At 45.5% G+C, this 11608-nt stretch overlaps 1 protein-coding gene across 3 annotated transcripts in view; it reads right to left on the bottom strand.

The window, feature by feature from the left end:
* Nucleotides 1-1842: 1842 nt before the first annotated feature.
* The window catches only part of MAPRE2 (microtubule associated protein RP/EB family member 2), a 141322-nt gene continuing 131556 nt past the window's right edge, over nucleotides 1843-11608 (bottom strand). For all 3 annotated transcript variants that reach the window (XM_019740828.3, XM_019740827.3, XM_019740826.3), the window contains 3 exons: nucleotides 10330-10469; nucleotides 5968-6126; nucleotides 1843-3480 (listed from right to left, as the gene is read on the bottom strand). In XM_019740828.3, the coding sequence (XP_019596387.1) occupies nucleotides 3406-3480; nucleotides 5968-6126; nucleotides 10330-10469 (374 nt within the window). In that variant the 3' untranslated portion in view covers nucleotides 1843-3405. The remainder of the gene's footprint in view (nucleotides 3481-5967; nucleotides 6127-10329; nucleotides 10470-11608) is intronic.

The following is an 11608-nucleotide window of genomic DNA, read 5'->3' as shown; positions in this document are numbered from 1 at the left end:
TCGTTTTGCACGAAGCTTTACTTTGAAACATTTGCCTGCTTCTCCCAGTCTCCTATTCGGCTGGCCCTGTCCCATGCAGATGGAGCAGGCTGGACCTGCAGGAACTTGGCTTGGCTTGGCTTTGCTTGCAAGTGGAATGTTTCCTAAGGGGATGGTTTATCTTTATTTTCGGCAAATTTTTAAAAAAGGCTACAGCTGCTACATTTGATATCAAATACTAATTCTTGTTAAAACATTTGTCATCAAGAAAAACAAAGACTCAACCCCCCACCCCGCTGTGTGGATCATAATAAAACATAGGTAAGTGTGTGAATCCACATACGTAGCCACTCATATACATGCTCATTCAAAAGGCAGCCTTTAGCGTAAAAATGTAAGAATCTATAGATCCAAGCCGATTTTAACATATACTTTTTTTTTATTAAATATGTAAAAAGATAACCGCAAGTCAAGTTATTCACATATTCAGAGACAAAAAGCTATTCTACCATGCGACAGTAGGTGGGTAATGTAAAATGAATGTGATACATCTGAATAAGACCTTTTCATCTATTATGTCATTACTTATCTATATTTATAATTAACAATACATATGTTTACATTCCTTTCAGTTTACATTTAATATATAACAAAAGCTTTATGGTGTACTATTTAGTAAAAGTAATTTGAATGCATATTAAACCTTAACGGAATAATGGAAATACTCACCAGGGAAGGGAGGAGTTCTTGGTTCCCTTCTGGAACTTACTTCTCTCAGGTCAACAGGGTGTTTGTCTTTTCTTTTTCTGCTTTTCTGCTTAGAAGACAGGCTCTCTCTTTGGCCCCTGCTTCGATCACTTCCCATCTGACATGAGCAGCGGAAGTGCTATCACCAGCCACAGTGGGTATGAGGGGGACACTACGAATGAAGTCCGGCTTCTGAGAGGAGGAGCAGGGTGCACACTAAGGGATGACTTCTCAGCCCAGCAATGATGCATGCTGGGAGGAGGGCATGGAGGAAAGCGTGCCCTGGATGCCGAGATGAGGGAACGATGGGGTACAGTCATCAGGGAGAAAGTAGCAGGCCTGGCAAATGAGAGGTGGTCTGCACAGAAGATCTGCAGCCAAAGAGGACTGAGAAACTTGGCTGATGAAGATTCCCCAAGGTATCAGTGCTGTCACATGTGATACAGCGCAATGGAAAATGTCTCAGGTGGGGACAGCAAGAGGAATTTATAGATCTTCTCTACATAAATTGTCTGCCCCAAGATTCTGGGAAGGAGAATGAAGTATGATGACCGAGGAACGTCATCTTTGGAAGCTATCTGGCCAGTATGTTTACAGCTGAGAAGGTTGGAGATTTGGGGGGAAATGGAGTGGCTGAGTGGCGGTCACTGGTGAGGCTTATGCAAGTTACACAGTAATCGTGTACATGTATATGACAGGAGTTTGGCTCATGTGCACCTGGCACTAGGTATTACTGAGCTGTCCTGGGAAGGCAAAGAACTGTGTAGGAACCACCGAAGTATAAGCTGCATGGAATTATTTATTGTGCCTCTTCATAAAAGCTATTTTTTTAAAAAAAGGGAACTCAGTGAGTGCAACAGACGTGGGGGAACACACCGTTAAGCATGATGCTGTATATAGCACAACCACTACCTGAAACCAGGTGTGGGAGGATGTCACTGCTGAGAGCCAGGCTTTCCAGCCTGAGAGAAAGGCGCTACTACTCTAGCGCAGAGCAAGCAGGAGAGAGAAGAGAGGGAAACCAAACACCACGGAACATCTGTCCAATTCTGCACAGTGTGTTGTAATAACCTCAAAAATACAAGCAATCTTTTTCACATATAACTCAAATACCACTTTGCTGTAAAAGATTTATTTTGAGAAGACTTCTTTTGGTGGAAAGCTTTAATGCTAGAATTTAGAATCAGTATTTCATCAATTAATAAAGAAATGTCAAAGCTGCATGATACAGAATTCAGAAATTTATTTTAAGCTTTTCAGTTAAGAGGAAAGTGGGGTGGGCACAGTTGTTTGTTGTTTTGGTGGCACCTGCTAAGTCAAATAACAAGTGAAGGTAAATTTAAAGTTAGAAACCAAGTGAAATGAATTGATCCAGGAAGGAATCCCATCTGTCAAAGGAAAAAAAAATAAAATAAAGAGGCAAAGATTTGGAAAGATGCTAAGAAAATGTGCAAATCTTAGTTAAAAAAATAAGGAATGCTTTTAATTCATTAATGTATCCTTGATTTATGAATTGCCATGGTTTAGCAAAGGTCAATGACAAGGAGGGCCGCAGTATAAAGAGGGGAAATTCCTTATTCCAGAAGGTACTGGGAGTCATAGACTATTCTGTGCTGTCATTCCAGTGTCAACACCAGACTTCAGAACCATGATTCTCCCTTGGAATTATACTCCTAGTAATCAGGTCTTCACTTCCAGCAAGTGTACAGCACGAGGCAGAGCTCTGACACTCAGGGCTGCACAGCCCGTAGTGATCCTTTAGTCCCCTAGTTGGATGACAGGGTTGGCGCGGAACCTCACACAAGGAGGCAGGAAGACCTGTACCTATGCAGATCCCCTCTGGACTGCAGATAACTCATGACAGCTTCCTGGGGAGTGTGGTTGCCCACCAAAGAGGACCCTGAGAAAGAAAACAGCATGGAAACCTGGGCGGGGGGAGGGGAGGGGCAAGCAGTTAGAGGGCCAAGTTGAGATGGTGTTTTCCTTGAGTGAATGTCTTTAAAAACTAACAACACACTGTGTGGTTGTCTAACATGCAAACGTATGAACACTGCTGGGCCCTGAAGTCCTAATTTTGATTCCATTCTTTTTTCCCCTTTAGTGTTGCGAGTAGAGGGAGAAACTGACTCTGTTTTTCCCTATGAAACAAGTCACTGTCATTATGGCTTTCATATCAAGTATCTCTTTCCCTTTGTTCCAATTTATTATTTGAACCAAATTTATGTTCAGAGGTTAGACTTGCAAAAACATCAAAGCACCACAAATGTGTGTGACATCTAGTGACACTGGGTTGAGAAATGCCAATATAAATACCATATATCAAATTACCATTGTTTCACACCAGGATAAAAAGGGGGTGTTGGTGGTGGTAGTGGGGTGGGGAGAGCTGTTCTGGAAAGAAATGAAAAGAGCAGAACCAATTTCACGCAGCCAGGTGGCGAAGTTGAAGGTTTGTGACCCCATGATCTCTCAGGTGGGCCGCCAAACGGCTGGCTGCTAATGTGTCTTGGCAAAGGAAATGGGAACTGAGTGCAGTGGCTGGCATATGCGACAGCGCGGTGATGTTACCGGCAGACTGGGAACAACTGGTTTCTGTTGAGCTTGAGGCCACACGTGTTCCAATTCTCCAGAAGAAAAGTTCCCACACAAAATGGAAGTGTCGAGAGCTGCCAAGACGGTTCAGTACTCTTCCTGCTGCTGGGGCTGCTGTTCGTGGACTTGTTCCTCTGCTTCCGGCTCTTCTGGGTGGCCTTCCTGCGGGGCAGGGGGAGAAGTTTTGGTTGAAACAATTTACTGTGTCAGGGGCTCTGCAGTCCCCCCAACCCCGTGATCACTGCCCGGCACAGCGTCGCCAGGCGGTGGGGAATACGAGCCAAGGGACAGATCGCCACGCAAGTGCTTCCTCCTCTCCAGAGCCAATGCTCACACTCGGGGATGCCTTTGCTTCCCTGCTGCATCACAGAACAGATCATTCTAGAGCACAGTCATCAGGCTTTATGCACCAAACTTTTCCTTCTGTTTTGGAAGGAAATCTTCACAGAACCTACTACTTATTTTCCCACCCTCTGTAGAAGAGTAAACCAAACGCGATGACTGAAACACATCATGAGAACTGGGAATGAATCTGCTGTGACACAGCACAGAGCCCCAGGCCCCTGCAGTGTGTCAGATGGTCATTCTGACACTAACTGCCCGTGATGTGGAGCTTCTGATCTGCTTCCTGTTTCCTGTCCTGCTGACATCCTTCTCGCATCCTTCTCGCATCCTTCAAGCATGCCGGCTTGAAGTAGACCCCTTGTTATAATCTATGACTCATCCGATGATACAGGGTTAGCTCGGCAGAGAAGCAACTTGTTAGAGTGGTAAGGTGAGGAGAGGATAATAACCAAGTGTTGAGGAGAGCACCTGCTAAACCCATTATTCAGTCTTAATGACTGATACTGCTTTAAAGTATTACTTCTGCTTGGGGTTTCTGCATTCATTGCCTAGACACTGAAAGAATGGCTCTCTGAATCCAGAAGGCAGCAAGTTGGGGTGTGTGGGGTTGGGGTGGGGGTGCTGATGGTCATGCGGAGGGTAGAAGAGAAGCTGACTATAGTTTTCTAGGCAGACCCAGGAGGCAAGAACTCTTGCCTAAGGTGAGTCCTGCCTGCCATTAGCTAGGACTTCATGGTCCACGTCAACCGTTACCTTGGGGTTCATTGGCTGGTGTTTCTACACAAGGACTCCCTCTTGGGATAAGATCTGGCCCAAGTTAGAACCAGGCCTTTTCACCCATTGGAAGCGCAGGGCGGGGAAGATTTCATCCTGCATGCTGCCTTTCTCCTGGTTAACGGACACCGCGATGGACAGATGGCGGCACCATTCACTCAGGCTCACAGTGCTATGCGTCCCTCATAGGCTTTAGCTTCTAACAAGCTTGTGGAGAGAATAACCTTAATTCATCTGGTGTTACCAGACTACAAAGCACTGTCTACATGTAGAACTTCATGTCCATCCCACTTTGGGTGGTACACACACACACACGACAAGTCAACCTTTGGTTTCTTCCATCGGATCTGAACATTTTGAGAACCATATTTTGTGAGGCCATCACTGTCTCTGGGCTTTGACCAGACAGATTCTCAGGGCTTCAAAAATCTATAGCCTGAGCTAATGATAACCAAGAAAGAAGTTGAAAAACTATCCGGGGAAAATGAAAAGAGGGGTGGAGCGTCCCCAAACCCCAGATGGTTTCTTATACTTGAGGAAAAATTCATAGTTAGGATTTTAATCTTACATGGAGTAAACATTTGCCTGGTATTCGGCTGGAATAAGACAAAGTAAACTTGCCAGTGGCTTGTGGCATTCTGCAGAAACACTAACACACATGCAGCTTAACCACAGAACCCACAGAGCATCCATAGGACACCCGGACAGAGACAAGCACTTCTCCCAGCTTCAGCCTGGTGCGAGGAGAAGCTCGAAATCCCAGCCCATCCTCTCTCTCCTTCCAGCGCGGCCCTGTGGGAGGTGACGCCCCATCAGGCTCCCACTCCTGCTGCCAGCTGCTGGGCCTTTCCCTCCCGGCCCCGGCAGACGGGGGGTGATCTGCCTCCCTGCTTCTCTGGTTCCTCCACTGCTCCTCACATCTGCTTTCCATCACTGGATGGAGCCACACTCGGGGTCTCCTTCCGCACACTCACTCATGAGTAGCAACCCCAGTGGGCAGAGTCCCCACAGAGGAGACCTTCTAGAAGTATTTTTCAACAAAGGATGGTCCCACAGGGCTGGTCTGTCCTGGCAATGAGTAACCAAGACAACCAGCTATGAAATAAAAACAGACAGTTGTGGGGCTTATGGGGATGAAAAAAGTGTCTAGATCAATTTCTCCTTTAACTACACTCTGATCTTTCACGAAGAAATAATCCTTATGCACATTGTTACTTTCATTTGCTCAGACAGCTGAAAATCACTTGAGATTTGGCTGCACAAGCCTACTTTTCTCAATCAAAGTCCCTGTACACCCTCCCCCCTCCATGTCCACCCATCTCTTTCCAGATTAATTTATGGATGCATGTCCCATAGGCATGGTCAGTGGATCAGATGACACTGCTGTTTATTCCTCCAGGAATCTCAAATGCACTGGCTGAGCTGTTATTCCCACGGAGGTCCCAGGGCGGTATCCTAAGGCACATCAGTCACGGCACTCTGACCACGAGTGTCACTTCAGGACACGCGCTAAGGGCACCTCACACTTACGTGCTCGTCCGAAGCATAGAGAACTTCCATTAGTCGCTGCACGAGATCATCGTTTTCCTGCCCGTGTTCTTGGCAGAGTAGTTCAATCTCTCTCAACTTTCCGAAGTAGAAATCCCTTTCCTTTTCCACGCCTTCGAGGGCAAGTTTTAATGAATGTACCTGCAAGGGGGTGAGGGTGGAAAAGAAAAAAAACCCAAATACAGTATAAGAAATAAACTATGAACTATGCCTGCGTATAAAGACCCAAAACATGAAAAGACAGATATGCAACAATAACCGATGTGCAAGTCTGAGGGAGAAACAAGGGGCTGTTGTTTGGAGCTTGAGCCTGGGCCAGAACGTCCAACCTCAACAGCACACTAGTCATTCCCCTCCGTCAGCGGAGTGTTTATTAACCAGGGTCAGAGGGATCGTTCTGCTGGAGCCAGTTCTATCCAGGCTCTGAGTAAGCTTTCCTCTCCTGCTAATACGGGCCAGAGTACAGCTTTCTCCTGCCTTGTCCATCCTCATAGGAGGAGGGAGAAGAGGGAAAGGAGAGAGGCCCTCGCTGTGGTTACTTTAGATGTATTTTGAGGACACTTCTGGCTTCAGATCACTCACATTAACAGTCACCCTTAGATCATACACATTCTGAGCTAAACTAGACAAATGCTGTCTCCTGAGAAATTGGGTCCTGGCTACATAAGGAAACCTGGCTGAGACTAAAAAGCCTGGCTGCATCTGTCTTAATTTCTCTAGTTCTGGCTTTGAGGAAGATTTTCACTCGAAAGGTGGGAAGAGATGGAAGCTCCATTCCCACAGCAAAATAGCCTTCGTTTCCTGTTTTCTCCCACTTAATGCTGGTTTGAGGACCTTCCAGGGTTGTGCAGCCTCTCACAGTGGCTACAGAGACAGTGCTAGTGAAAGGCAGGAGGCAATGGCGAGGCAGCGCCTGACAGAGCTGTCACCTGGGCTCGGGCTGAGGAAACACTGAAGGGCATGTAAACCGATCTGCGCTCAAATCCCAGGCAGCTGCACTCAGTCCCAAACTATCACCTGGTCCTGCTGTCTGAGAATCCCCCAGGTTTCTTTTACCCTTTATGCATTTTCTATTTATACAGACGATATTCTTTAGACAGTAAATTAAGGCTTTCATGGCTCTCCTCAGGTAAACTCTCTTTTCAGTATATTAAAAATCACCCTTAACTGAATTTCCAAAAATTACCTTTGGAATGGAAAATTTTCTTCTTTCTAGTCACTCTGGACCTTTGTACATGCTATTTATCTGTCTGGAATCAGTGATTTATTGAAATATATACTGAGCACACGCAGTGTCCGTTCAGAATTTCCTGCACACCTGGCACACGTGTATCCATCCTGTGAGACTCAGGGATACGGTCTCTGAGTTCATCTCCTTGACACCCTCTGGTAGCTGCTCACCAAGCAGCGGAACACAAGTTTGCTAACATTTAACTCTTATTTCTGATAATACCATGGCTTGGACATTGGTAAAAACTGAAGGCAACCAGCAGACTGAATTCCAGGGAAAAGAAAACTCCCTTTGTTGTAGAAATCCTTTCTTGCTTTCATATAAACAAACCCCCTGCCCAGGCCCGGCCACAGAATCCACCTGAAGCCTGAACTGGTACCAGCAGATGGATCCATGGCAGGTTAGGTATCTGCCAGCTCCCTCTGAACAGGAAAGGAGGGTCTCTGGACACATCTGACCCACAAACACTGTTTGTCTGCCTCGAGAGTGCCTTGGGCTGCACGATGAGCAAAGAGCTGAGGCTTTTGTAGAAATACCCAGCCCAAGCCAGCCTTTGGTGGTATTCCAGACACATTAGGTAATAGATGCGCAGCTATAAACACTCTCTAGTAAAAGCCCACAGGAGCTAAATTATATGATGAAAGATCAATTGGCAACCAAAATTCCATTTTCACAGTCGCACTCATAAAGACTGATGCCTTCCTGCTCCCTCACAAGTTGCAGCGGAAGCCTACGCAGTGGGAGGGGGAGAGATCCTGGGGAAGAGACAAGAAGTTTTCTTCTCCTGATTCTCCCCACCCTCTCAGTGTCCACACACTTCAGATCCTCCAGGCCACAGTGGCTGCCCGGGCTAACCAATGCCCACTCTCTGGCCCCACAGCAGTGACTCCACGCCTGTTTGCTAACCCGCTCTCCAGAAACTGTCCCTAATTATTGTAGTGATGTCTTTTTCTCCCCTAAGTCTTTTGATTCATTTCTATCCTTGGAAGTGTCTAGCACAGTAGTACTTTTATAGTATGTCATGAGAGACTGTCTGAATAAAGGCATGAGGCCAAGTAAATGAGAATTCTTAGTTTATGGCACCTGCCACTTTATTACTACTGTAATTCACTCTTCAGCCTAGGCATTTTCGCTCAGCCATTCCTTGTCCTAGTGGCCTCAGTTCGAACATAGTGATGCCTGCGTGGCTCCCCACCAGCTTCAGGGGACACCCTGCAGGCTTCAGGGACAGAAAATAGAGGGAGCCGTAACAGATAACCACTGAAACGGATCTGGAGTAAGCGCTCTCTAAATAGTTGCTGAATGAAGGTTCCAAATTTAGGATGTGTATGACCTTCCCTCTGAGGGCAGGGAGTGGAGGACAGGCACACTCTTCCTCGAAGTGAATGCATCAGTGGGCAGGCAGGTGGGTGAAGCCTTTTGGAAGTAACGAAGGAATTAACACAAGAAGAAGGAAGACCACTGGAGTGCCCCTCTTTTCTCACTCTGTCCTCTCCAAAGTGGCATTTTGGATGGTAGGACAAGGTCTGGGTGCCCTGGGGATGTGGCGTTCTTTGTGTGACTGGAAAGGTCATGGGAGCCTAGAGCTAACCCAAGGAGAGGAAGCGGGGCTCCTTGCCTAAGGCTGTAAGGGAGAGAGGGGCAGGATGGACCACGTGGTCACACTTTGGGTGGGAGGCTTGGGAACCTGGGTGTGGTAGAGCCGGACGACAGGGAGCAGTGAAATCATGAAGAAATATGAGATAATAAAGATACCAAAAGAATCTGAGCTCCTAAGGAGAAAAGAGTTATAGATCCAGAGTATTACAGACCCACGCCTGATGCTTTTTATGTCCACCCCATTTGCTTAAAGCATGAGGCATGTGGCCCAGGGTGCATTACGGCTGTCCTAACGGCCTGTCATCTGAGAAGAACTCGTTACTAGAAACTCTATATGGGCTCAAACTGAGACTCAGCAGGTAATGAGAACAGTCCACAGTTTCTAAATCAGAGTCCTACCCACTGGATGACTTAAGGTGTCACCTTTTTCATTAAAATAACCAGAATTGTAAAGATCTGCTAGAAATACCCTAGCTAAGCAACTGCCTGCTTTTAGAACTAGGTTCTTGATTGCAAACATACAATTAGCTCAAAAACTGTTTCCAGACTCTTGCTGGCTCATCAAGCATCAGATTAATCATGGGGAATGGCCCAGTGAGGGGGCCTGGGAACAGTCTGAGGACCTCAAATACAGACTCCTCTCCCAGGGGTAGGAGAAGCCAGGATAAAAGGCCCTGCTCCTAACTCAGGGCCAGGGTAGGTAGCTTTTGCAGTGGGCCCTTCCCTACCAATTGTTTTATTACTTTTAAAACTATGTACAATTTTAGGCAAAATCAGCTATTGTTAGCTATAAAGCATACCTAAGTTTTTATATAGAACATTTCAAAGGCAGCAGAGCTAGATTGACTGTAATGGTGAAGAATATTAAATCAAAAGGAAAGTTCTACTGAAAACACAGCTGTGTACTTTCTGATCACCCCAATATTGGGTTCAGTGCTCCTGTGGTAATAAACTTCAGCTGTTGTGGGAAGTGACAGATTTTTTGGTTTTGCTTGTGTCATTGCCCACCTTGTACAATTGCCGTCTGTAAGTAATTTCTATGAGGGGAGAGAAGTTGGCTGTCTTGCTACCATTATGTTATTAGCATCAAGCCCAGTGTCTGTTACATAGAACAGGCTTAACAAATACTTGCTGAAGGAAAGATGGAGGAAGGGGACTAACCCTAAAACCCTTAACACCATCTAGACTGGCCAGAAGTGGGCAGATAGGCCAGGGTCTAGCCCGGACCTCATGACAAGCATTGATGTGTGGAAGGGGAGGTTGGCCCACATTTACCTGGGGCAGAGTCATTTGTCCTTCTGTCTCCATGTGTAGCTTTGAGATTTGTGACTAACATCTTTTATTCAGAATGGGCCACTGATTTTATCTGCCCGAACAATTCCTTCTATTCTTACTTGCTTGCAGCCACCAATTCTGCCTCCCTTCCCCTCATCCCAGGCCTATAAGGGGTTTGCTTCTTCCCCCCCTCACACCTGTCACTGGTCCCAGAGACAGGGCCAGGGATGATGCGTTACCTGTTCATTAAGCTGTATGACCTGTGTTTCCAAATCTTTATCAGATTTGGATGCTGAGCTGCTGGACGAAGCCCTTTTGGCTGATGAGGGGCGAGAAGGTGTGGAACCTGGTTTAGATGCTGGACTTGATTTAGCCGCACCTGAAAGTAACCAGAATAAATTATAAATATTGGCAACAGTAAAAATGCTTTTTAGACATATAGCAAATGAATATGTCTATAAAAGGGGTTTGCTAAAATGTATAGGAGATACTGCCAGAAATCCCCTCCCATAACAGAAGTGGCACAAATACACATAGAAGTAGTGCACACAATAAAACGATAGTGTCATCTTGGGCAATTGATTTAATTTTTCTGAGCACTGTCTTTTTATTCCGTCAAGTTACGTGATTAATGCAGTTGTCCTTTCTCCCTCCAGAGAGGTAAGAGTAACAGATACAAAGGGATTTTAAGTTCTTTTAAAGAGGAAAGGCTCTTAGATAAGCTCCAAGCATCACCATAGTTGAGTTTCTAACAAGAAAAGAAAGATCTTATAATAAATACTTCAGAAGAAATATCAATACAAATGTATGTCTTTTGTTGTTATTAATATTGTGCCTGGCTTTAGCTACTGAACGAGCCTGGGAACAATGACCTCTCCATAGCAGTGAACACTCCTGCTGCCCAAGTCCTGGTTTCTCAATTTTATTCTGCAATAAAATGGCTACTCCAAAAATGACTGATTGCAGGGGTGGGTGCAGGGAGAATACAAGGTGAGCCTGGAACACCGTCTTGTGTCCAAAGCAAGGATGTGTTCAAGGATTGGTGTAAAAGGATACAGGGGCCAGCTCGAAGGGGCTCCCAAATAGCCACACTTGGGACAGTTTGCATACCAAAAAGAATAAAGGCTGTAAGGATTATAATGCATCAATTACATAAAAGTCTAGTCCATTTTATCGAGGGGGAGGAAAAGAGGGGTGGAAAGATCTTTACAGAACACTGACAGTAGAAAAAATGTCAGAACTAGAAAAAATCACAATTTTGCAACACTCTTGACTAACTCAGGAAAGGCTCATTGATGGACTCTAAAACATTAAGTGAGAGGTTTTTGGGGAACAAGAAATTCACACGTGTCAAGGTTATTGGCCTATAAATGACTGATTATACAGGGAAAAGATATGCCTCTACAATGGGGAAGTCTGGGGATCAGCATCTTGACCAAGTGATTCAACAGTATCACTAATAATGATAAAAACTGGAAAAAAAAACAACAAATACCCAGTGATTTCAGGTAAGACCTC

Source organism: Rhinolophus sinicus, chromosome 4, assembly GCF_057876585.1.
Source record: "Rhinolophus sinicus isolate RSI-liver-muscle chromosome 4, RSI-T2T, whole genome shotgun sequence".
Classification (NCBI taxonomy): Eukaryota; Metazoa; Chordata; class Mammalia; order Chiroptera; family Rhinolophidae; genus Rhinolophus; species Rhinolophus sinicus.
The sequence above is the reverse complement of the archived record's forward strand: the minus strand, read 5'-3'. Positions and strand labels throughout refer to the sequence as shown.